This window comes from Cydia strobilella, chromosome 27 (assembly GCF_947568885.1).
Source record: "Cydia strobilella chromosome 27, ilCydStro3.1, whole genome shotgun sequence".
In the NCBI taxonomy this organism is placed as follows: domain Eukaryota; kingdom Metazoa; phylum Arthropoda; class Insecta; order Lepidoptera; family Tortricidae; genus Cydia; species Cydia strobilella.
This window is the reverse complement of record NC_086067.1, coordinates 3,308,075-3,331,011: the sequence shown is the minus strand read 5'-3', so window position 1 is coordinate 3,331,011 and position 22,937 is coordinate 3,308,075. Positions and strand designations below refer to the sequence as shown.

At 36.8% G+C, this 22,937-nt stretch overlaps 2 protein-coding genes across 2 annotated transcripts in view; one reads left to right on the top strand and one right to left on the bottom strand.

Annotated features, from left to right (window-relative positions):
• Positions 1 to 3,724: 3,724 nt before the first annotated feature.
• On the bottom strand, positions 3,725 to 15,049 carry LOC134753507 (zinc finger protein 878-like). Its single transcript, XM_063689403.1, has 8 exons — positions 14,803 to 15,049; positions 12,443 to 12,569; positions 11,577 to 11,627; positions 10,693 to 10,716; positions 9,912 to 9,950; positions 8,952 to 9,005; positions 8,343 to 8,429; positions 3,725 to 7,270 (listed from the first exon to the last, which is right to left on the bottom strand). The coding sequence occupies exons 1-8, from the start codon at positions 14,941 to 14,943 to the stop codon at positions 5,979 to 5,981; spliced, it is 1,815 nt and encodes a 604-aa protein (XP_063545473.1). The 5' UTR covers positions 14,944 to 15,049; the 3' UTR covers positions 3,725 to 5,978.
• Positions 15,050 to 17,969: 2,920 nt separating this feature from the next.
• LOC134753517 (scavenger receptor class B member 1) overlaps positions 17,970 to 22,937 on the top strand; it is a 110,988-nt gene continuing 106,020 nt past the window's right edge. The window contains exon 1 of the mRNA XM_063689414.1: positions 17,970 to 18,167. The gene's annotated coding sequence lies outside the window, so the exon portion shown is untranslated. The remainder of the gene's footprint in view (positions 18,168 to 22,937) is intronic.

Below are 22,937 nucleotides of genomic sequence, written 5' to 3'. Positions count from 1 at the left end.
TCGGGAGCAGATCTATCCACCTCCCAGCACGTTGCAGCTGTTCAGCGCCAGCAGTAGGACCGAGAATGGGCCATAACTGGGGCTAAGAGTTATAGTCCGTTTTCTTTTAAATTAGAATTTTTCTAACGTCAAAAGTAGTGGTAAATAACTGTTTTTCGAAACTTTAGGGTTCCTATGATATTTAATGTTGCGGTACACTTATATGTAAACGACACTATAATTCAGTACATAGTTACTCAGATTAAATTTTGGAGGAAAAAAGTTAGGTACCACTACTTTTGAGGTTATAAAATTTCTAAAGGGGCCCACTGTGACTATCAGTCCGGCGGACGATATCGGCCTGTCAGTTGTTCGAACTGTCAAATTTTTGTTCTAACTGACAGGCCGGACGGGCGGACTGATAGTCAGTGGGCCCCTTAATCTGGAAAAAACATAGGGTAATGGGGGCAATTGCACCCCCGTGATAACTGTGTCACACAGCGTGACTGGGGACCTAGTAAATAAATAAATAATTATTATAGGACATTTTTACACAAATTGACTAAGCCCCACTGTAAGCTCAAGAAGGCTCGTGGGTGTGGGTATTTAGACAACGATATATTCCTTTAATCTCTCTTTTTTTGTGTGGCAATAAATGTTTTCTTATTCTTATATATAAAAATAAAATTTGTGGGATATTTTTCACTGTTCGATATTGTTTAGATAATTAAATGATTCACTCACTATCATGTATTAAAAATAAAAGATTTGTGCCTCCCGACACAGGCAATTTTTTGCTTACCGGGCGGCTCCATCACCTAAATCATGGCAATTTGTGTTTAAAACAAATAAAGATTTTTGTATTTTTTTTGTATTTGTATTTAAAAGAATATTGATATTATTTAACTTGATTAATCTTGTAATACTTACAATACGAACTTAACATTGACAGGATGTGCAAGTACCAACATAATCGTAATTTTTTTATGAACATAACGTTTGTTTATAGGGGCACTGCCACATTTTGTTCAGTGTTAAGTTAAAGACTCAACTACCTAATAAGTTTATTGATAAGTAATTATGTTAATAAATGGCACCAGTCTTTCTTTCTTTGCAATCACTTTTGTAAAGGTACCTATAGGAAGTTATACTATATACTAGATATAGGTTAAATTAAAAGGTTGTTATTTAGTTTGTTTTCAAGCAATACATAATGTAGTTGTGGATTGTAACAAATAAATCTCATTAAGATCTCATATTAATTGATCGTTTTTTACTATGTTTTAAAGTTAATTCTATAAGTAGTACTGTTTAAACATCTTTACAGCCAACTTTCCAAAAAATATATTTACACGCCTCTAAGACACGTTAGTGTCTTACCTATTGTCAAATAAGTAAGATACTAACGTGTCTTAGAGGCGTGACCTGTGACCCTTTTGCAAAGATAGATATAACTCCGTAATAGATGGATACAGTCTAAGGAAAAAACGTGCCTCGAAAATCAAGAAAATTTGATTCTCGTCCAGAGAGCGCTACTAGTTTTGGGCTACAGTCGTATAGATGGCGTTGACGGTTTCGTTTGTTATTTAACAATTTTAACGCATATCAGTGAAAGAACATGGGTCAAAATCATAAAAATAATTAATGCAAATAAAAAAAAAAACATTTATCTATATTTAAATACATTCTATCGTATTTTTATAAATCTTCATTTTTAGTTTTAAAGTGTGACAGATGGCAGTGAATTTACTGGGGTTACAAAATTTACTATGACAGTACCGCTCTAGTATAAGTTACTCTATGCCCTATTGTCAAATAATAGGGTCGCGTTAATATATTTAAGAACCTTGGCTTGTACAGATGTAGTGCATAATTATTTTCCATCGTATTTTCACGGAAACGTACGAATGCGTTGCTATTTCAGCCAGTCTCGGTACAAAAAGTACTGACGTTGACGTAAGTAGCATGACAAATACGAACGTTTCCGAGAAAATACGATGGAAACAATTATGGACTACATCAGATCTGTAAAGTAGTTTGCGAACCCGACCGTACATGGCCAGAATGTTTAAAATTAAGTCTAAAAAAAAACAGTGCTGTATTGTTGTGACAGTACCGAGTTAGCGTGTAATTTGTAGCAATTTCTAGTGTTATATTCTAGTCATTTGAAATAAACATTTTTTTCTACTATCTATGTTTTTTATTTTTTATTTATTTTCTTTATTGGAGAAACAACAGAAGTAAGTACTTACAATAATAGCAAATGATAATAAGATACAGTTAAAAACATATGCACCTACCTCCTAAAATCCTTTTTATTAATCTTCCATTTGTTCTTTTACCAAAGAGTATTTAATGGAACAAGCGGTATACCTACCTATTATCAAATATATATGTAAATCCGTATCAAATGGGTAAGTAAATTCTAAGGAAAAAACGTGCCTCGGAAAAAAATCAAGAAAAAATTATTCTCGAATAGATGGCGCCATACCTTTGACTTATACTAGTCTAGATGTCGTTGGCGACACCCATTGATATTTAACACATATCAGTAAACGAACACTGGTTAAAATCATAGCGTTCTAAAAATATAAAAATGAATAATCATTTATCCACATATAAAAATCTACATATGTATAATAATATATTTTTTATTCATTTTAATTTTTAGTTTTAATCCTGTGTCGAAAGATGACGGTAAATTTACTGCGACTACAAAATTTACTATGGCAATGGCCATCTATAGTGTATATTCTCTTTGCTATTAGTCTAAGAACAATCTGTGCCTCGTTTTTGACAGCAAGTTTATGTCACTACGGACCCGTACATACAATATGCCAAGGGCCTGACACTCTTAGTCTTATTGCGATTCCTATAAGAGAAAAAGAGAAAATAGTGCCATGCTTTGTCCTTATCACCGACCGGGTTTTTTTTCATGGTCGGGTTATGGCAGCATAGGTAGGAGGCGATGGCGAAATACCGAAATTTATAAGAGTGAAAGAGAAAAAGGATTATGCTGCCATACATTAACCTGTCAATACATGAATATGTCTTTTTCTCTTACCCCTGGTCGCTCGGTTTCATGTCCATTCATGTCTATAACTACTATACTATGTCTATGCAATATGCGGTTGCAAAAAGCTCGCAAAAAGTTGCCGTTTGACAATTCAGTTACCAATAAACAAATGGCGCCATCTAGTTCGCTGTCAAACTTGAATGTTTTCATAGACTTTACACCATATTCTCCTATATATTATACTACTCTTTGTTTTACACTATCATTCTATCAATAACTCTTCACAGATATAGTGCATAGGCAGCTTTCCTACTAGTCAAATCAGCTTCTTTTTTTGAACTGTCAAACGATTTGCTAATATGGAATTTATATGAAAACTAGTATAGTGACGTCACGGTTAACACCTACTTTTTATATTTCTATCAGATTTATTAAATTGTGTTTAAAAATAACTGCTATCTATGTTTTTCTTATAATTATCTGGTGCTTTATTTCGTGCGCGGTGTGAAATAATTTATATTAAGTAGAGGAAACTTCCCTATTGTTTTCCGTCGTATTTTCTCGGAAAATTTGTCATGCTACTTCAGTCAACGTCAGTACTTTTTGTACCGAGACTGACTGAAATAAGACACGTACATACGTACGTTTCTGTGAAAATACGATGAAAAGTAATAATGCACTACATCTGTACTTATACTGATAGACCTCGTAGATTGAAAATAAAAGGCATTTTCAAAACACAATCACTTTTACTCCAGTCTTTAAATAATTACCCATACACATCAAAATCTTGTGTCAATAATATAAAAAAAACAATCATACAGTATTATACAAAAAAAAAACTATAATGTAAATAACAAAACAAAAAATAAACCTTTTCACCGTGCGGTGTACTATTAACTTGACAAATGTGTTGTTCCGTTTAAAAGGGACCTAACGGACGAATCGGTACTGGCTGGTATTATGACCATGAATGTTACACTTAATGCAAATAAATATATCTCAATATTGTAATTTCACGTCGCTTTAAGGACCCTTTTTTATCGACACAATACATATACTTATACTACTGCAGTAGTGACTTAATACATTAGTTTACTTGCAAAAAATAATATACCGTATTCCACTAAGGTAAAGTTGAAAATCGTGTGTATAACGTAAATAATAAAAATATGGCCACAAATAGTATTTTAATATCTGGGAGACCGAGCTTTGCTCGGAAAATACTAAAAAAATGCAGAGATAAGACCTAGCTAGATCGATTTTTCGCCCTCGAAAACCCCCATAGAGCAAATTTAATCGAAATCGTTAGAGCCGTTTCCGAGATCCCCGAAATATATATATATACATATATACATACAAGAATTGCTCGTTTAAAGGTATAAGATTAAAATTGCAGTAATTTTTAATGCTGACCTAGATGGCGCTACAAGGCGCCTAGAAGAGTGTCAAGCGTCATTAACCTTTTTGCCGCCATTGAATTGATATAAAGTCAGTACATGTTGTCCACGCATGTAGGGGTGGACGAGAAGATCTTGGGGTCGTGGATGAGGTGAGTTAAAAAACACTCATAGTCCAATACATGCACGTATAATAACTTGGTGATACAGAGGTGGTATAATATCACGGTAAGCGGACGGGCTCGACCGTCCGTCGCAAGATTGCTGAGAGAATGGCCGTTGGCGGCCCCGCTGCCCCGCACCATGCATTGCGTTGGCGACGGCTCCCGAAGATGCCCGAACAAAGACGAGGCGTTAACACATGTCGTGTCCCTAACGCCACGACTTGATATGTTATACGGGTTGTTTACGTGCACTTTGTGCCTTGTGACATGGCGTTGATGATACTTTATTACTTCATTAACGTAGCGGCGAAAAGGTTAACCCCTTATACATTAAACTTTGGAAACATCTGTTAAATTTACTTTCTACAGAATGGTTTAAAAATACGTTGACAAACAATTTTAGTGCGGCAAATTGTTGATAATGTTAATAAATGTTTGCGTTTGTGTGTCAAAATTAAACGAATACAATAACTTTTGTTTTAGAAATCAGAAATCGTTTATTGCGAACCATGGTGCCTATAGTTGTTACAATAAAAACCACATAATTGTAGTTTTAATGACAGTGACGTAATACAATGGGTACAGAACCTTAAAATCCATACTCCATACTTAATATTATAAATGCGAAAATCTGTCTCTCTGTGTTACCTCTTCACGCTTAACCCGCTGAACCGATTTAGTGATAGTTTGAGTCCCGGGGAAGGACATAGGATACTTTTTATCCCAGAATTCACCCCTCAAGGGGGTTAAAAGGGGGTGGAAATTTGTATGGGGAATCAATAACTGCGGAACCGAATTAGATGAAACTTGGTATCGGGATAGTTTGAGCTGTGAGGAAGGATAAAATATTTTTTATCCCCGAAATCATTCCTTAAGGGTATAAAAAATGGGGTGGAAATTTATAGAGTGGACCAGGTGGGGGGTGAAAAATGATGGATTTAAATGCAGATTTGTTTCAAAATTAAGGTACCCAAATTACTAATTCCACGCAGACGAAGTCGCGGGCAAAAGCTTGTATGTTTATAAACGAACGATTTGCGATACGAATAAATAAATTAATAATAAATTTTTTGCAAAAGGCGTATAGGTAAGCAAGAAAAACATATATAGTTTATTTGTCAACGTATTTTGGGCTAACCTTTAACAAACCAATTCAAGATAACCCAATGATAATATATGTATAACTATAGCTAGGTTTTACTCTTACATAAAGAGCACAAACAATTCTCCCACATTTATTTCTATACCTATGAAGAAATCTGTTATTTTTGATTTTCGCATTCCATTTATCTTTGTCATACTCGTTAAACATAAGTTTGTCTCTTTCGGTGAGCGGAAATTCGTTAGCACGTGCACATTTCTGCACGTGCGCGACTAAAGGCAACTTGTACAATTGGTAACGCTGTAATTTTGGAACGCCTATAACCTATCTTGAGTTACAACATCATTGGGATAACCTGTCTTTCTTCTTAAATTCTGAATAGTAAAAGTATTAACAACACTATCAAAATGATCTTCCTGCTCAGTTTTCAAAGGTAATTTATGCACTTTCATAATATGCCCTCTAAGACTTTTCAACTGAATATATCCTTTATCACACAGTTGACATTGGTGTGGTTTAATCCCGGTGTGCCTCTGCAAATGTCTGTTTAAGGCATTCTGCTCTGGGTATCTCTTTTCACACAAATGACAAGGGTATGGTTTATTAGTATGCGCAAGCATATGTTTTTCTATGTTAGGCACAGTTCTTTTACATAAATCACACTTTTCTTTAACGACTTCCGCCTTATGAGGATCGTGGAAACGTTTATTATGTCTAACTAGCTGTATTCTTTGTTTGAAATCTTTACCACAAACTGGACATACGTATGGACGAGCTCCGGTATGCTCAAAAACGTGACGATTCAAGGAGTATTTTCCAGCAAACTCCTTACTACATAAATGGCATTTAAATGGCTTACTACTTACATGTCTTTTATAATGAGAAGCATATAAACCTCTAGTAGGGAATACTTTGCCACATGTCTTGCATTTATATCCACTATTCGTGTGCTGCTTTTGGTGTACAGTCAATGCATCTCTTGAAATGAAAGCTTTATTGCATATATCGCACTCGTATGGTCTCTCCCCTGTGTGTAACCTCATATGTATCTTCAAATGTTTCATGGCAGAGAATTTTTTGTCACATTCTTGACAGTTGAATAACTTTATCTTTTCATGAACTGTCATAACATGATATCTCAAGTTTGTCTTGTCATTGCAACCTACCCCACATTGCTCGCAAATTAATTTTCTAAAAGTACCGTCATGTTTCTTCAAATGTATCTTTAGTACTTGTTTGTTATGGAATTTTTTCATACATTTATCACATTGGTAGTAGATTTCTTTAGTGTGTACGGAGTTAATGTGTTCAAGTAGCGAGGTTTTGGATCCCACTTTTCTGCCGCAGTGCTCGCAGGGGAATGGTTTTAAGTCGTTGTGTTCCAAGCGGTTATGAGCTTTGTACCTATTTTCGTTTTTAAAGAGTTCCGGACAGTACATACATTTGTATCCTTTTAAATGTTCTATGTTAATATGTTGGTTGAGTTGGTCCAAGTTCTGATAGTTCGCGCCGCAGTTTTTACAAGAGTAAAGCTCTCCCGTTTCCGTTTTGACGGCCACTACTAAAGATTCTTCTTCCTTGACTTTGGGCTTGGTTTTTGATGATTTACCTGTGGGAAATTTTAATAGAAACATGTATTTTTTATTTGAATTTGTATTGAGTGCACATGCACATGCACAATGCGTGTCAAAAATGTTAAAATATAGATTTTAACAAATATTGTCGTTATTTATCACAAAAAAAAAACATTAAATTATTTTAAACCGGGTCACTCACGTATTATTAAGTCGAATAGCTAGACACGTTTCGATCCAATTTACGAGGACCGTCTTCACGGAGCAACGACGCGCCGTGTACTGCGGGCCGGCGCACGCGCCCGACTCGCCCGGCCGCTCACGACAGGCGGCGTCGGCGGTGCCGGCGACGTCACCGTTGCGAGGATGGCTCTACCCTCCGTATTGCGTTTGTCAAATGTCGGATCGCACACAACACTCACTGAGTCACTTGCTAAAGGCCGGTCCACACTGACCGCCGACGCAGTACCGACGCTATTCGACTTAATAATACGTGACTGACCCGCTTTAAATATAATATGTTTGAGTCTCCCGGGAGTTTTATAGTTAAAAAAAACCAGTCTAAAATGTCGACGTTATAGGGAGTGAAACGTTATATTGAGTGACGTTATATGCAGTATACACTGTACATAGAAACCAGCCGTGACGCGGCGACGTGTCTGCGGTCGCCTCATTTCACTTTCAATTTGTGCCTTTACAGGTTTGAATAGCGACCCGCCCCGGCTTCGCACGGGTAAACCTTAACAAATTATACACCTAAACCTTCCCTAAAAATCACTCTATGTACAGGTGAAAACCGCATGAAAATCCGTTCAGTACTTTTCGAGTTTATAGCGAACATACAGACAGACACGGCGGGGGATATTGTTTTATAAGGTGTAGTGATAAAAGTTTCTGGGTCACTACCGACTTCAAGCCTACAGAATCTGTAGGCTTGAAATCGGATGTAGTGAATAATTATTTTTCATCGTATTTCCACGGAAACGTTCGAACGGGTCTTGCTATTTCAGTCAGTCTCGGTACAAAAAGTACTGAGGTTGGCTGAAGTAGCATGACAAATACGAACGTTTCCGAGAAAATACGATAGAAAACTACATCTGTACGTACCTTTGACTGAAGACTTGTTTCTCTTTCTCGGCTTGCCCTCTATCTTCGGTTTCACGTCTATTGTCATTTCTGAGTGAGTGTTATCGGCTGAAACACAAAACAAATTCATGTAAAATATAAATATCCGATCCGATGCCAGGTAATCACATTCACTGCCAGTGCCAGCGACGGCTAAGCTCTCTCTCTCTCGGTTACGGCTCTACTCGGTTCGTAGTCGCTTTTCACTACAAAAATTTCACCTTCCCATACAAACGGAGTTTCGTTCTCATTTTAAAACTACGTGTTGGATTGTAATGAAACTTTGCATATACAATGACATGAGGTATGTCTAGGTCTGTAATTAGTTTATATAGCTCCAGTTTAAAACACAAACGAAATAGAGCAAAAACATGTTTTGTACGAAAAATTTAAATTCGCTGTATTTTATTTACTATGCTATCTGAAGCTACATAAACTAATTACAGACATAGATATACCTTATCCTATTGTAAGTACAAAGTTTCAGAGCAATCTAGGTAGTCGTTTTAAAATGAGAGCGGAACTACGTTTGTATGGAGAACCGATCTTGAACACTGGAGTTTAACAGAAAGTCTTGTAAAAAAAACTCACATTCTTTTTCTTTCTTAATATTTTTCACTCGCTTCTTGATACTTGCGGTGAATTCTGCAAAAAAAAATCTTCACTATTTATCAAGCAAATAAGAATTAAGTGAAATAACTAATAAGTTAAAATAACTTAGTTGAACTACCTTTATAAAACTGTGATTTTTTAAAAATAAATTTCATTCCATACTTGGGCATTTTTTTCTGTAGTGATGCACTGGACTTTTTTTTTCATAATAGGTAAATTTAATGCTTTTCCTACTTAGAATCACGAGCTCCTTCCCTACTAGGAGAAAAAAAGCGTCCCAAGTTTTATTTTTCCATTCTGTTACCATTTTTCAAACACTTTGCACGGCCGAGTGCGGCGGTAACGAAATGGAAAGTACGTAAAATGTATAAAAATTTTGGGACATTGTTTCTTTCCTAGGATCATGGAATCAGCTCATGATTCTGGGCACAAATAACATTAAATTATATACAGAAAAGAAAAAAATGCCCACTTTACAGAATAGACAATAGAACTAAATAAAATAACAAAACTGATTTAAGGTCTACCATTTAACTGAGGCTGCTGGTAAAGTCATTGTGGTTAGCTATAGTCATTATAAAACTAAAAACGAGTCAGACTCGCCCACCGAGGGTTCCGTTCTGTACAAACTTAACTTATTGTTTTTGTAATTTTACAATAAATAGTTTAGAAGTTTTTTTTTATTTTTTATTCTTAATTTTTATAGAGGCTTCCGTACACTCGTGGTGACGGAGCCAGCCTTATAGGGGAGTTCACGTGTGTAACTAACCTTCAGACCTAAGTTCCAGATATTTTAGTTAGAAGTTATTTAAGAAAATAGCCAAAATATGATCATTCCCCCCCTCCCTTTATCTCCGAAACTACTGGGTCTAAAACTTTGAAAAAAAAAATACACAAAATAGTTCTTTATTTTCTGCTTATAGTTCTAGTTATACGCACCTTGATTTTTACTAACGTCTTTGACTTCAATATCATCACCTGTAATAAGAAAATATTTAGTTATACGACCGGTCTGGCCTAGTGGGTAGTGAACCTGCCTGCGAAGCCAATGGTCCTGGGTTCGAATCCCGGTAATGGCATTTATTTGTGTGATGAGCACACATATTTGTTCCGTAGTCATGGATGTTTTCTGTGTATAAGTATTTGAAAGTATATACGGTATCGTTGTCTGAGTACCCACAATACAAGAATTCTTGAGCTTACCGTGGGACTTGGTCAATTTGTGTAAGAAAGTCCCTATAATATTTATTTATTAAAAAAAATGTTTTAGGAAATATTATTTGACAACAAAATAACTTTTTAAAGTGAAAAATGGTTCAGTAGTATAAGAATATACAATTATACATTGCATATTTAAAACCGGGTCACTCACGTTTATAAGATTGCTCGACATGTTTCGCTATATAACGAGGACCATTTCCAAAGAGCGCTCGCGTTGGTGGCCCGACGCAGACTGCGGGCTTAATAAACATGAGTGACCCGGTTTAATACATTTAATATGTCAGTGCCTCACGTTTTGTTATTAAAATTATACATTGCCTTTATATAAAAATATGAACGAAAATAATTTACGTTGTTATTGGAACACAATCAAAAAGTACAGTCATCTTTAAAATATCTTGCACAACAAATTACACAAAAATATATAACACACTGTCAGTCTGTCAGTTTTTTTGCATGCTGCATTATACATGATATTATAATACACAAAATTACTTACCAAAATCATTGTTATCAAAGTCATCTGAAACAAATATTAGGAATTATACTGGCACAAATCTTATTCATATTAGTTTAATATGTGCAGTACTTAGTTAAGGGGCCCGCTGATTATCAGCCCGCCGGACGATATCAGCCTGTCAGTTAGAACAAAAATTTGACAGTTCCGAACAACTGGCAGGCCGATATCGTCCAGCGGACTGGTAATCAGTGGGCCCCTTTATAGTATAACAAAATGTATAATAGGACTTTATGTGATTGCTACATAATGAAAGGCATTAAAATATACGAATCTGGGTTTTTGAAAACAACAAAGTGAGTTCATAAAAGGATCACACAAGTGTTTTAGGAATAAATTAATTTTGTCATCTTTCCTATACATGTTGTATATGTCCACTGGCGCCATGGTAGAGTGTACTCGATCCCATGGCGCCCTCACAAACGGCAGAGAGGATACGAAACGCCGGAGTGGGTTTAGTGGGTAGGGCCAGGTTCTCGCCAGTTGAGAGGGCACAGGAGCGGCGAGTCCCACACACCCCCCCATCAATGGCCTTCTCGCGGCCGGGGGGATGGTGCGTAACAGCATTCGCCCACTCCGATAACAATAAAAAAAAATGTCCACTGAACTTTTTTCATTGTTATTAGAATAGCATATTACACAAGTTTAGAAAAATTGCAGGTACAAGTCTGGCAGCTGAAGTAGATAGTAATGAAAATATTAAAATTTCCACCACTTTACACATCATAGCATTTTTTATACTATTAAAAAAAAAGTAGCTTTACTAAACTACTATTATTTTAACATCTTGTTTATCACGAACATTATGGTAAACAATAAATAAAATCTTCTTGATTGTATATGACAAAAATAAATAGAACACTTACCTAAATATTCCGGTTCAGTCTTTATATCATAGTTTGTTTGTGACAACTCATCTGAAAGTAAAATTTAATTTAATATATAATAAGAAAATATTTTATATATGTAATGTGTATGTGTGTGTGTATAATTAGCAAGGAGCTAAAACCAGGATTATGTAAAAATTATGCTAGTGTTCAAAAAAGTAAGTCAATATAGACTAGTATAATTATGAGACTTAATTGCTTGTTGTTAAGCCTACTCGTACAAAGAAAATTTTGAATCTTGAATCTAAGCCCATAGTCGTACCAAGCTATCTCGGCATGGCATTTGTAATGACAAAGTGAGCCAATGTCATCATTAATGTGCTATGAAAATATGCATATATGTTTATAATGATACTCATTTTGTTCAGTTTAAGCCTTTATAAGGCGGAGGGAATATATTTCCAACCAGATTATAAACTTTATTTCATAGTGTTAGGGTTCAAATTAGCATAATTTCTGACACCCTTCGCGGCGCCGCATACATAGCGCGAAGGTGCGGCGGCGGCGCGGCGGCGGTGCGGTGTCGGCGCGGAGGCGGGCTTTACGCGTCTTGTGTACATAGCGCGGAGGTGCGGCGGCAGTGCAGTGTCGGCGCGGAGGCGGCACCGTGTACTCGCACCCTTATGCCTTCTTCTTCCTCAACGAGTATGCGCCTACTGTTGGGCATACGCCTCTCCAAAACTCCTCCAAGCAGCCCGACTTGCTGCTTCTCTCCTCCAGAGTGGGCCCGCAATCTTTTTAATATCATCCTCCAATCTTGTTGGAGGTCTTATGCCTTATTTATAAAGGGTGAAAACTTAGCTTAACTTTTTTTAAATAATAGCATAATAGCGTTTTCTACTTACTTTTACAATACTCTTCAAACTTTGTCTCACATTCCAGTACTTTTTTCTTAAAGTTGGTGGCACTGCGGAGCTGAAGGATGCATGCGTCGCAGATGGAGTAGCTTGCATTTACTGATGGAGGCTTTATCTGAATATTCAGAATTGTGTTAGTCTGGTTTAATTATATCTGATGTAGAAGACATGTATCTAAAATACTACCTAGTCGGCTCATAAGTTCTGTCATATACATAGTATCAAATAAAATCAAAAGTTTAAGTTTATTCCGTATAATTTGTACAGCGTTTGAAAGCTTATAAACAAGAGAATCTAAATGTATAACATTTATTCAAAATGACCGCCATAATTATCTACACAGGCTTGAAGTCTTCGTGGCCAGTCGTCAATGGATTCACGCACCACTTTCATGTCGATATTGGCCACTGCCGTAGCAAGAGATTTTTTCAGCGAGTCTAGATTTGCATGAGGTTTTGAGCACACCTTTTCCTCTAAATACTGCCATATTTTATAGTCTAAAGGATTAAGATCTGGGCTAGAGGAGGGCCAATCTTCATGCCGTATAAAGTCGATTTTATTGGAGGCGAGCCAGGCTTGTGTAGACTTTGCCTTATGGGCTGGAGCAGAGTCCTGCTGGAAAACCTAATGCTGGTTTAGAAACATCGTATGGGATAGTGGTTTCACAATATTAGTCAACACCGTGTCTTGGTACACTTTGGCACTAGTTTTTACTCCTTTCTCACAAAAATGCATACTAGTGACGCCCGCATAAGAAACTCCGAGCCAAACTATCACAGATGAAGGGTGATGACCTCTTTGAATACGGGGAATGCTATTAGACGCTTCTTTACTATTGCGAGCGTACACTCTATCATTTTGTTTATTACAGTTTTCTTCTATGTCAAAAATTTTCTCGTCCGAAAACAGTATACAACGGTGCTTATCTTTAGCGTACTTCTTCAATAAAGCTTTAGATCTTTTAAGCCTTAAAGCTTTAAGCCGACCATTGAGAAGATGGCCAGTTTTTCGTTTATAAGCACGAAGTCTCAGGTCTTGATTAAGCACTCTTTTCACCGTGTTTTTGCTCAAACCCATCTGGAGGGCCATAACTTTTTGTTTCCTAGCGGGATTTCTGGCAATGCGTGCCCTAATTGCTTGTACAACCGCTGGAGTCCTAGCTGTACGCGGACGACCGCTTCTTTTCTTGTCATTTAAACTAGAGACCTCACTGTATCTTTCTATGGTACGATACACAAATCTTAGAGAGAATTTTAAATTTTCAAGTAGCTTAAAAGTTTTAGTCGGCGAGTGACCACAACAATATAGTGCAATTATTGCGGTACGGCTATCTTTAAGCGTCCACTCCATGTTGAAGAAAACAGAAAATTGCAAAATTATACTACTCAAATATTTAATAAAGATTCGAAATTCAAATGCAGAACGGTTTTTGTTTTAGGAGTTCCAAATTTAAATTTTAAAGGCCAGTGACAGAACTTATGAGCCGACTAGGTATAACTTAACTTTTTTTGGCTTTTTTTGGTTTTAGTATCAGATAGTAAAGTTGTATTATTTAAGCAATCAATCAATACATACAAAGTGACCATCCAGACCAAATAAAAAACAGGGGGCAGACCACCAGCCTCTTGGTGGTCCACTATCAATAGAGACTTGCGAAACCAAGATATCTCATCGTTGACAACCTAGGACAGAACGACCTGGCCCAACCCCAAATGAAGTTGGGACAAGGGAAGAAGAAGAAGAAGAATCAATACATACAAAGAAACTATCAATATAGTTCGTTTTTTTAGCATTAGAAAGAAGGTAATTGATGTGTCTTTTTATAAAAAATCACTTTTGAAAACGGCAAATATGTTACAATTATAAATAACATACGCTCTTTTACATTATTTTGCTTCATAAGTAATATAAACTAATTTTTTAAAAGCCTTTTTTCAATAAAGTCACGTCAAGATTGATTACCTTTTTTTTAATGCTAAAAAAACGAACTGTAGATACAGAAGAGTTGACTAGAATTAGCTGAGTTAACATGCCTAAGTAATACTTCAAAGTCGTACTTTCGTAAACTTATCAAATACCATAATCATTATCTTGATAATTTTTAACTCAGCAGCTTTTTTTATTTCCTAAAAAAATATTTAGTTTGCCTACATACAAAATTCAGCATCACGCACTTGCCACAGCACAGTGCAACTCTCTTGTAAAATCGAAACAAAATACAAATCGGCTTTTTTTAATCATTTTTGATACTTTGGCAAGACTTGCAGCTCGTCGCATTGACGCAATATCCCGCGTAACTTAAGTAATTCACCTAAATAACTAGTGTTTGCTCATTATTAACTACTTACCGTGACTCCCAAGGTCTCAAGTATCATGTTAAGATAATTTTCAGGCCCATTATCGAAAACATACACTGATCGTAAATCTTTGAAATCACCGTCTGCATGACAACATCGACAAAGTGCATCTAAACTCCAGATTTCCGTCATTATTAATCTAATTTAAAGAGTTAAAATTTGGATAAAAACACTGTATAAATCGGATATTTTTACTAATTTTGCAACAATCCCGACTTACTAGTTTGTTGACAGCGCATGTGACAGCGCAGTTGTTTGACGTTTTGTACTTTTAAAGATATGTCGATTGCGCCGTCGGATACTTAGATTTTTGCCATATGAAGATAATAACAGGGTTCCATACACAAATAAGGAACCCGACACGTGTATTGGAGACTTTATTTTACGAAAACTATTCCGTAGTTTATACCACGTTGTACATAGACATAGTATAGTAGTTATAGACATGAAACCGAGCGACCAGGGGTAAGAGAAAGACATATTCATGTATTGACAGGTTAATGTATGGCAGCATAATCCTTTTTCTTTTTCACTCTTATAAATTTCGGTATTTCGCCATCGCCTCCTACCTATGCTGCCATAACCCGACCATGAAAAAAACCCGGTCGGTGATAAGGACAAAGCATGGCACTATTTTCTCTTATAGGAATCGCAATAAGACTATCTTTCTCTATCAAAGAGTGTCGATCAGGCCCTTGCTGCGTTGTTTTCGTAAATGCTTTTCCTAAGATAAAGCCTACACGATAACTGTCTGCAAAATAATATCATGACAACTTTTTGCCTTTATATTTTTTCAGGCGTGGGTGTAAGCATTATGTTGTTGTTTAAAAGCGGAGGCCGGTATTATACATTCATACTATTAGGGTGTAGCTACCGACTCAATGTACCTAAACGCACCTGGGGGGGAGCCCGTACCCCTGTAACCCGACTTTACCCTAGGGCAAAGGGGGGCCATGGCCCGGGGCAGGTTGTAAGGTGTAAGGGGCGGCAAGGGGGGGCGGGTTTTTTCCTTATATGAGATACATTATCGTCACTATCAACACTATTATATCAACGGGACGGCAAATCTAATTGGCCCGGGGCGCCAAATCTTTAAAATACGCCTCTACCCGTCTGATAGGTATAGTATGCGGTCTATCTACTGAGCTCGTTCACTTACCTGTACTGACAATGGCATTCTGTTAAACAAAAGCCATTATTTCTTTTGTGCCTGAGCGCGTGGCCTTTGTGCCTGATCGCGTGGCTATTGTGTGGGAGCCTCAGGCACAAAGGCCACGCGCTCAGGCACAAAAGACATAATGGCTTTTGTTTAACATAATGCCATTGTTAGTACGTAAGTGAACGAACTCAGTAGAGATAGCGTTAACTATACTAGCTACCCATCCCACAGGCTTGAAGCTTGCAAACTCCGCCGGCCAGTGGAGTTGTTAGAGCTGCGTTCGCGAGGGTAGATGTGGAAACGTAACTAGTTCGCTGTACGTAACCTTTTGAACGCCACACCTAACATTTGTTGGAAATGGTGAAAATGAAATGAAATGATGAAATGTTGGATGTCTTTAGCGGTCAAAGAGTTAAAATTCGGTGACACCTCTTTTCTACGGCGATGTTGAACCGTCTTAGATTTCGCATTATATAGAGCGTTACTGTCATAGTAAATTTTGTAACCCCAGTAAATTCACTGCCATCTGTCGACACACTTTAAAACTAAAAATGAAGATTTATAAAAATACGATAGAATGTATTTAAATATAGATAAATGATTTTTTTATTTGCATTAATTATTTTTATGATTTTGACCCATGTTCTTTCACTGATATGCGTTAAAATTGTTAAATAACAAACGAAACCGTCAACGCCATCTATACGACTGTAGGCCAAAACTAGTAGCGCCCTCTGAACGAGAATCAAATTTTCTTGATTTTCGAGGCACATTTTTTCCTTAGACTGTATCCATCTATTACGGAGTTATATCTATCTTTGGCATTATATAGTTTTATAGGGTGCAGGTAGGCCGAAAAGGAGATGGCGGGACGACTTGGACGCATTTTATCCGGATTGGCGGGAAACTACAAACAACAGGGTCGAGTGGAGGAAGCAAGGGAGGCCTTTGCCCAGCAGTGGGACACTAAATTAGGCTAGTAAAAAAATAGTTTTATTTTATTTTGTATGGAGCGTAGGTATTGGAATAATGGGATTTTCTCTGGAACTAAAAAGTAAACCCTAATATCCTCGCAGGTGCTTATAATACTATTTTTTTTTATTTTTTTTGCACTTTTTTGAATTAAAATAAAAAAAAATATATAAGTAAAAAAATACTATAAACTACTTCAACTCTCTGATTCAACTACCTACAGATATTAAATTTGAATCAGTTCGACTAAAAAACCTACGTGTGGCGAATTTTTTTTCAAGGCAGACGGGCTGCATTTTATAAGTTTACAGAATGCTTTTTTGAGGGTAGTTTTTTCTCTTTATGTTCTTTAAAACAACTACAAAACATATAATATTTTATTCTTCATCCTCGTGTTGTCCCGGCATTTTTGCCACGGCTCATGGGAGCCTGGGGTGCGCTTGGCAACTAATCCCATGACTCGGCGTAGGCACTAGTTTTTACGAAAGCGACTGCCATCTGACCTTCCAATCCAGGGGGTAAACTAGACCTTATAGGGATTAGTCCGGTTTCCTCACGATGTTTCCCTTCACCGAAAAGCTATTGGTAAATATCAATTAAAAGATTTATTATTATTAGTCATTTAAAAATGTATATGCTACCGACTGACGTATGTGAGTCATAAGGCATAATAAATATTTCCACCCGTTCCAATGTAGGTCGTTATATATTTATTTTAACTTTAACCTTAACCAACTTAAAATAGGAATCGATGTATATACATACGAGTATACAACCTTAATCCATATCGCGATATCTTCTTCTATTTCCAAAACCCCCGTAATCTTTAACGTAAGCGGTTAAGACCTATATTTGATTCTTCACTTACGTCAAAAGTTAACAGCGGGAACGATCACCAATAATAAATACACGTCTGCCACGCGGTTTAACACTTTACTGTGTTGGTAATAGGAAATAAAAGTTATTTGTTTGGTTATCCAATAAGTTTGTAAACATTGCTGCAGATTCGAAAGTGGTCAAGCAAGCAATCTACAGTTACTAAAGCGGTCTCCATACCACCGCACGTCTGTGGAACAGACTTCATTTTCGAAAAAAAAATCACTGACAGCTGTCAAAATTCACAGTGGATTTCGTGTTTTAGTGCGTGTTGTGAAATTAAAATTAACGACTTTGTGAGCGCGTGTTACTTGATTTAGAAATTTTTTGCTGTTAATCGAACTTAAAGGTAAGATGGGCGAATTATTTTGAAATTTTCCTCTAGGGTTTAAGACTAAGCAGACTAAGGCACTTGCATACAGCCTTGTCTATAATGTGGTTGAGCAATCAGTGGAATGTTACTTATCAAATTATTGATGGATTGAGTAACTTACGATTCACTTAATCGTTTTTTTATAGCGCTATTTTAAGGTTAATTCAATTTGGTTTTGTTTAATGTTTTCTTTTATTGTTATGTTGACTGGGTAAAGTCTTATTTGAATCGCAAATATTTATTACAGTAAAACTACCTACGAATGAGGAGAAAACATGTAGGTACTTACACCGCGAAATTCATAGCAGAAAAGTAGGTCAATATAAGTAGCAGGAATTTTGACACGGTTCCATTAATTTGGTGGGCCGTTTTTCTTATTATAAATTTTTGTTTACCACCGCACCGTTTTGTTTGACATTGACTATGCGCGCGGCAGAGGCTGCTTTTAGGGTTCCGCACCCAAAGGGCAAACGGGACCCTATAACTAAGACTTCACTCTCCTTCTGTCCGTCACCAGGCTGTATCTCATGAACTGCGATAGCTAGAAAAATGAAATTTTCACAGATGATGTATTTCTGTTGCCATTATAACAACAAATACTAAAAACAGAATAAAATAAATATCTAAGTTGGGCTCCCATACAACAAACGTGATTCTTTTGCCGTTTTTTGCGTAATAGTACAGAACCCTTCGTGCGCAAGTCCGACTCGCACTTGGCCGGTTTTTTAAGTTTACAAATGTCAAATTTAGTGTCTTCGGATGATCAGCGCTGCAATACGAACTAGGGAACGCAAACCGGTTTTTATTTGTATGAAATTTCGGTTAATATGCGGTTATTAACCGGTTTTTTATAAAATTAGAAACCGGTTTGCATTCCCTAATACGAACTCTTGACTTTCCATCTCGCTGTCGCATTGCTAATTTTGTTTAAACGCACGACCTACATAAAAGCATTGTGTTGTTCACATATTGTCGATAAGTAAGTACCAGTTGTTTGACAGTGAAACTACAATACCCGTATGTATAGCATCGGCAGGTATTTGCGACTGAAAACCTAAGTATTTGCGACTAAACATTGAACAAAAACTGGTATACTTATGTATTAATTTTCCGAAATTGCGATATTTCCACATTGAATTTTTTTGTCTCTTGTCACATTTTTGTATGGGAATTGAAATTTGCCGTTTTCAAAATAAAACCGCCTCTCTTTGGGCGACTCAAAATTGCAGGTCCAAAGAGCCGCATCACAGATTAATAAATAGTTACTACGTAAGCCGCATGCAGTTTGCCGACCCCTACCCCCCCACCCCCCCTGGGCCAGGGTATTGGTATGTACTTAACCTTGGCAATTTGTAAAAATAAAACGTTCGAATAACTAAAATCCGGTTTCGCATTGGTGCCTTTCTGCTTTTTTGGAAGTCTGTTAATTTTTTGCCTAAATGACTCGGGTCATAAAAGGCGAATTGTCACCTCATTTATATTGGCCCAGTAATTCTACAGTGGTACAGTCAAGGGCATAAATATATATACATTCACAAAGTTTCAAAAATATGTGTACGCTCTTACACCTTAGACAATAATTTGACCATTTGTCTGGATCGTTTTTTTTTTCCTATCTGACTTTTACTCTCTGCAATTTTGCACAGGGCGAATTTGCCAATGTCGATTTTTGACTTTCGCACGTGAGGAGAATGTTCGGTGTTCTTGGGAGGATGTGGTTGGAAAAACCTAAAAACAAATAATTGTTATGAACATCACAGACAAACACATGACGAATACAAGAATTAGCAGAAAAGCGGGAAGTGGGTGACAGAACGTTAGTAGTGCCATAATGAAGGATATTTTTGCCTTCGACTGTACATATGACAAAATATCCACAAATAGGCTATTTAAATATGTTTATTTCCATCAGAGGAGGGTTCTTATGCTCCAGGTACATAAGGACCTTTCCTTTAGAAATGGATCCTTATGCACATGGAGAATAAGGACCCTTTTCTGATGTAAAAGTCCTTAATATCCACATGAAGCATATAAGGACCCGTTCCTATGGAAAGCCACGTTATTACCTTACACTTCATTTTGGCTTTTCAGGTAATTCTTATTCTTATGCTTTTTTATGTTACACGTAAGAATAGCATATATTTTTAAGAAAATAAGTAAAATCTATATCAATATACTTAGCAATTTAACTCTAGTTTTAGGTCAACCTAAATGTATTGTCCTTTTTTTTTTTTGTCCGAGTGGGAATGCACTTACGCACGGTGTGTGGGACTCGCCGCTCCTTTTCCCTCTCTTGGCGAGAGGGGGGGAGAATTGGCCCTACCCACTAAACCCACTCCGGCGTTTCACCCTCTTGGCCGTTCGTGAGGGCGCACTGGGATCGATAACATTCCACTACGGCGCTAAATGTATTGTCCTAAGAGTATTAAAAATATTACAAGTGCGAAATTTTACGGACCCGTGTAGTGTGCGTATTTGTTGTTATAGCGGCAACAGAAATACATCATCTGTGAAAATTTCAACTGCCTAGCTATCACGGTTCATGAGATACAGCCCGGTGACAGACAGACAGACAGACAGACAGACAGCGGAGTCTTAGTAATAGCATAGAGTAACTTATACTAGAGCGATACTGTCATAGTAAATTTTGTAACCCCAGTAAATTCACTTCCATCTGTCGACACACTTTAAAACTAAACATTAAGATTTATAAAAATACGATAAAATGTATTTAAATATAGATAAATGATTTTTTTTAAATGCATTAATTATTTTTATGATTTTGACCCATGTTCTTTCACTGATATGCGTTAAAATTGTTAAATAACAAACGAAACAGTCAACGCCATCTATACGACAGTGGACCAAAACTAGTGGCGCCCTTTGAACGAGAATCAAATTTTCTTGATTTTCGAGGCACGTTTTTTCCTTAGACTGTAAACATCTATTACGGAGTTATATCTATCTTTGGTAATAGGGCCTCGTTTTACCCTTTGGGTACGGAACCCTAAAAAACATAGAAAAACTATTGGTGGTCAGTATAATGATGCTCAAGATAAAATAAAAGCCGGCCAAGTGCGAGTCGGACTCGCACACCGAGGGTTATAGCGGCAACAGAAATACATCATCTGTAAAAATTTCAACTGTCTAGCTATCACGGTTGATGAGATACAGCCTGGTGACAGACGGACAGACAGACAGACGGACAGCGGAGCCTTATTAATAGGGTCCTTTTTACCCTTAGGGTACGGAACCCTAAAAATGAGGCAGTGGTAAACTCTTTTCTCAGATTAGCCAACTTTGTGAATGTACTGACTGTACTGTACCTACGCATGTAAACCACTGCCTTCCGGCATGTGACGCAAATGGATTAATATTCACTTACCACTTTACAGAATAAACCATAATATAAAGAACCTTACGCTTTCACCGACTATACGTATGCAAAGATAAAATTTATACTGGTTTTGTATTTAGTACGTTGGGAATAAGTGAGGTTACGACACGTATACTATACGTCACGTAATCGTTACGTTGAAGGAAAAAAGTCATGATTGTGAAGCGACTGATATAATTATTATGCATTCGGATTGAGCGAAAGGTGTAGGATGACGGTTAAGGGTTCCGTAGGTTTCGTTATGGAACCCTAAAAATATATAGTGCGCCGCGCAAAACTTGCGACACTGACATAGGCACGAACGACGGAACGGAGGAACTATAGACGGTCAAATAACTTTTTCAGTAGAAAAAGGCGCGAAATCAAATGTTCCATGGGACGATTACCCTTCGCTTCTACATTTTTTAAATTTGCTGCTTTTTTCTACTGGCGGAAATGGCTTGACAGACTTTAGCTACTTATTTTATACTAAAAGTATGTATGTAGGTGTAGGGTAACGATATATTTACAACTGAAAATAAATGAAAATAAGACGTCTTTAGGGTTCCGTACCCAAAGGGTAAAAACGGGCCCCTTTTCTAAGACTCCGCTGTCCGTCTGTCTGTCCGTTTGTCTGTTATTCAATGGAGTCAGTGGTGACAGTGAAGCGTGATAGCTAGACAGTTGAAATTTTCACTTTGTTGCCGCTATAACAACAAATACTAAAAACAGAATAAAATAAATATTTAAGTGGGGCTCCCATACAACAAGCGTGATTTTTTGCCGTTTTTTGCATAATGGTACGGAACCTTTCGTGCGCGAGTCCGACTCGCACTTGGCCGGTTTTTTTATTTAGCCAACTTTAATGTAAGGTTTTGGTTAGAGTATGCCCTGCAAATGTTGTTTATGACATTTGCTTCTGATTAAAACGTGTACAATTTCAGTATTCAGTATTTTATTGCTTTCATAGGTGCATACATAAGGTGGTATTTCAAACAAGATCAGCTATTAGCCCTGCAAGGGCATTGCAATTTACATTCTTATGTAGCTTAATGACTAACTGAACTGAAAACATTAATTTTACGCAGATACATGAGATCTTTATATTTTATTTTTAATTCTAACATGTAATTATTGGGCATTAAAGTTATGGAACCATCGCCTGCTTGAAATATAATTTAATAACTGTACTTAGTCGTCATTATTTTGTAGGTATTACTCATCTGTGTAGTAAGTTTTGTCCACTAAAAATTGTTTTAATTTTTTTATGAAAGTGCGTTACGTTATATATGTACATACTTTATTGTATGTACATAAAAAATAACAACACGAAAAACACAGTCACTGAGTAAGTTAGATACAACAAGGTG

What these genes read in the sequence shown, in the direction of transcription:
- LOC134753507 (XM_063689403.1), bottom strand. Translation starts at nt 14,943, where the DNA reads ATGACGGAAATCTGGAGTTTAGATGCACTTTGTCGATGTTGTCATGCA. An exon ending in GTTTGAAGAGTATTGTAAAA is followed by an intron (nt 11,628 to 12,442) that starts GTAAGTAGAAAA and finishes TTTTACTTTCAG; the next exon opens with ATGAGTTGTCACAAACAAAC. An exon ending in AGACGTTAGTAAAAATCAAG is followed by an intron (nt 9,006 to 9,911) that starts GTGCGTATAACT and finishes TTTTTTTTGCAG; the next exon opens with AATTCACCGCAAGTATCAAG.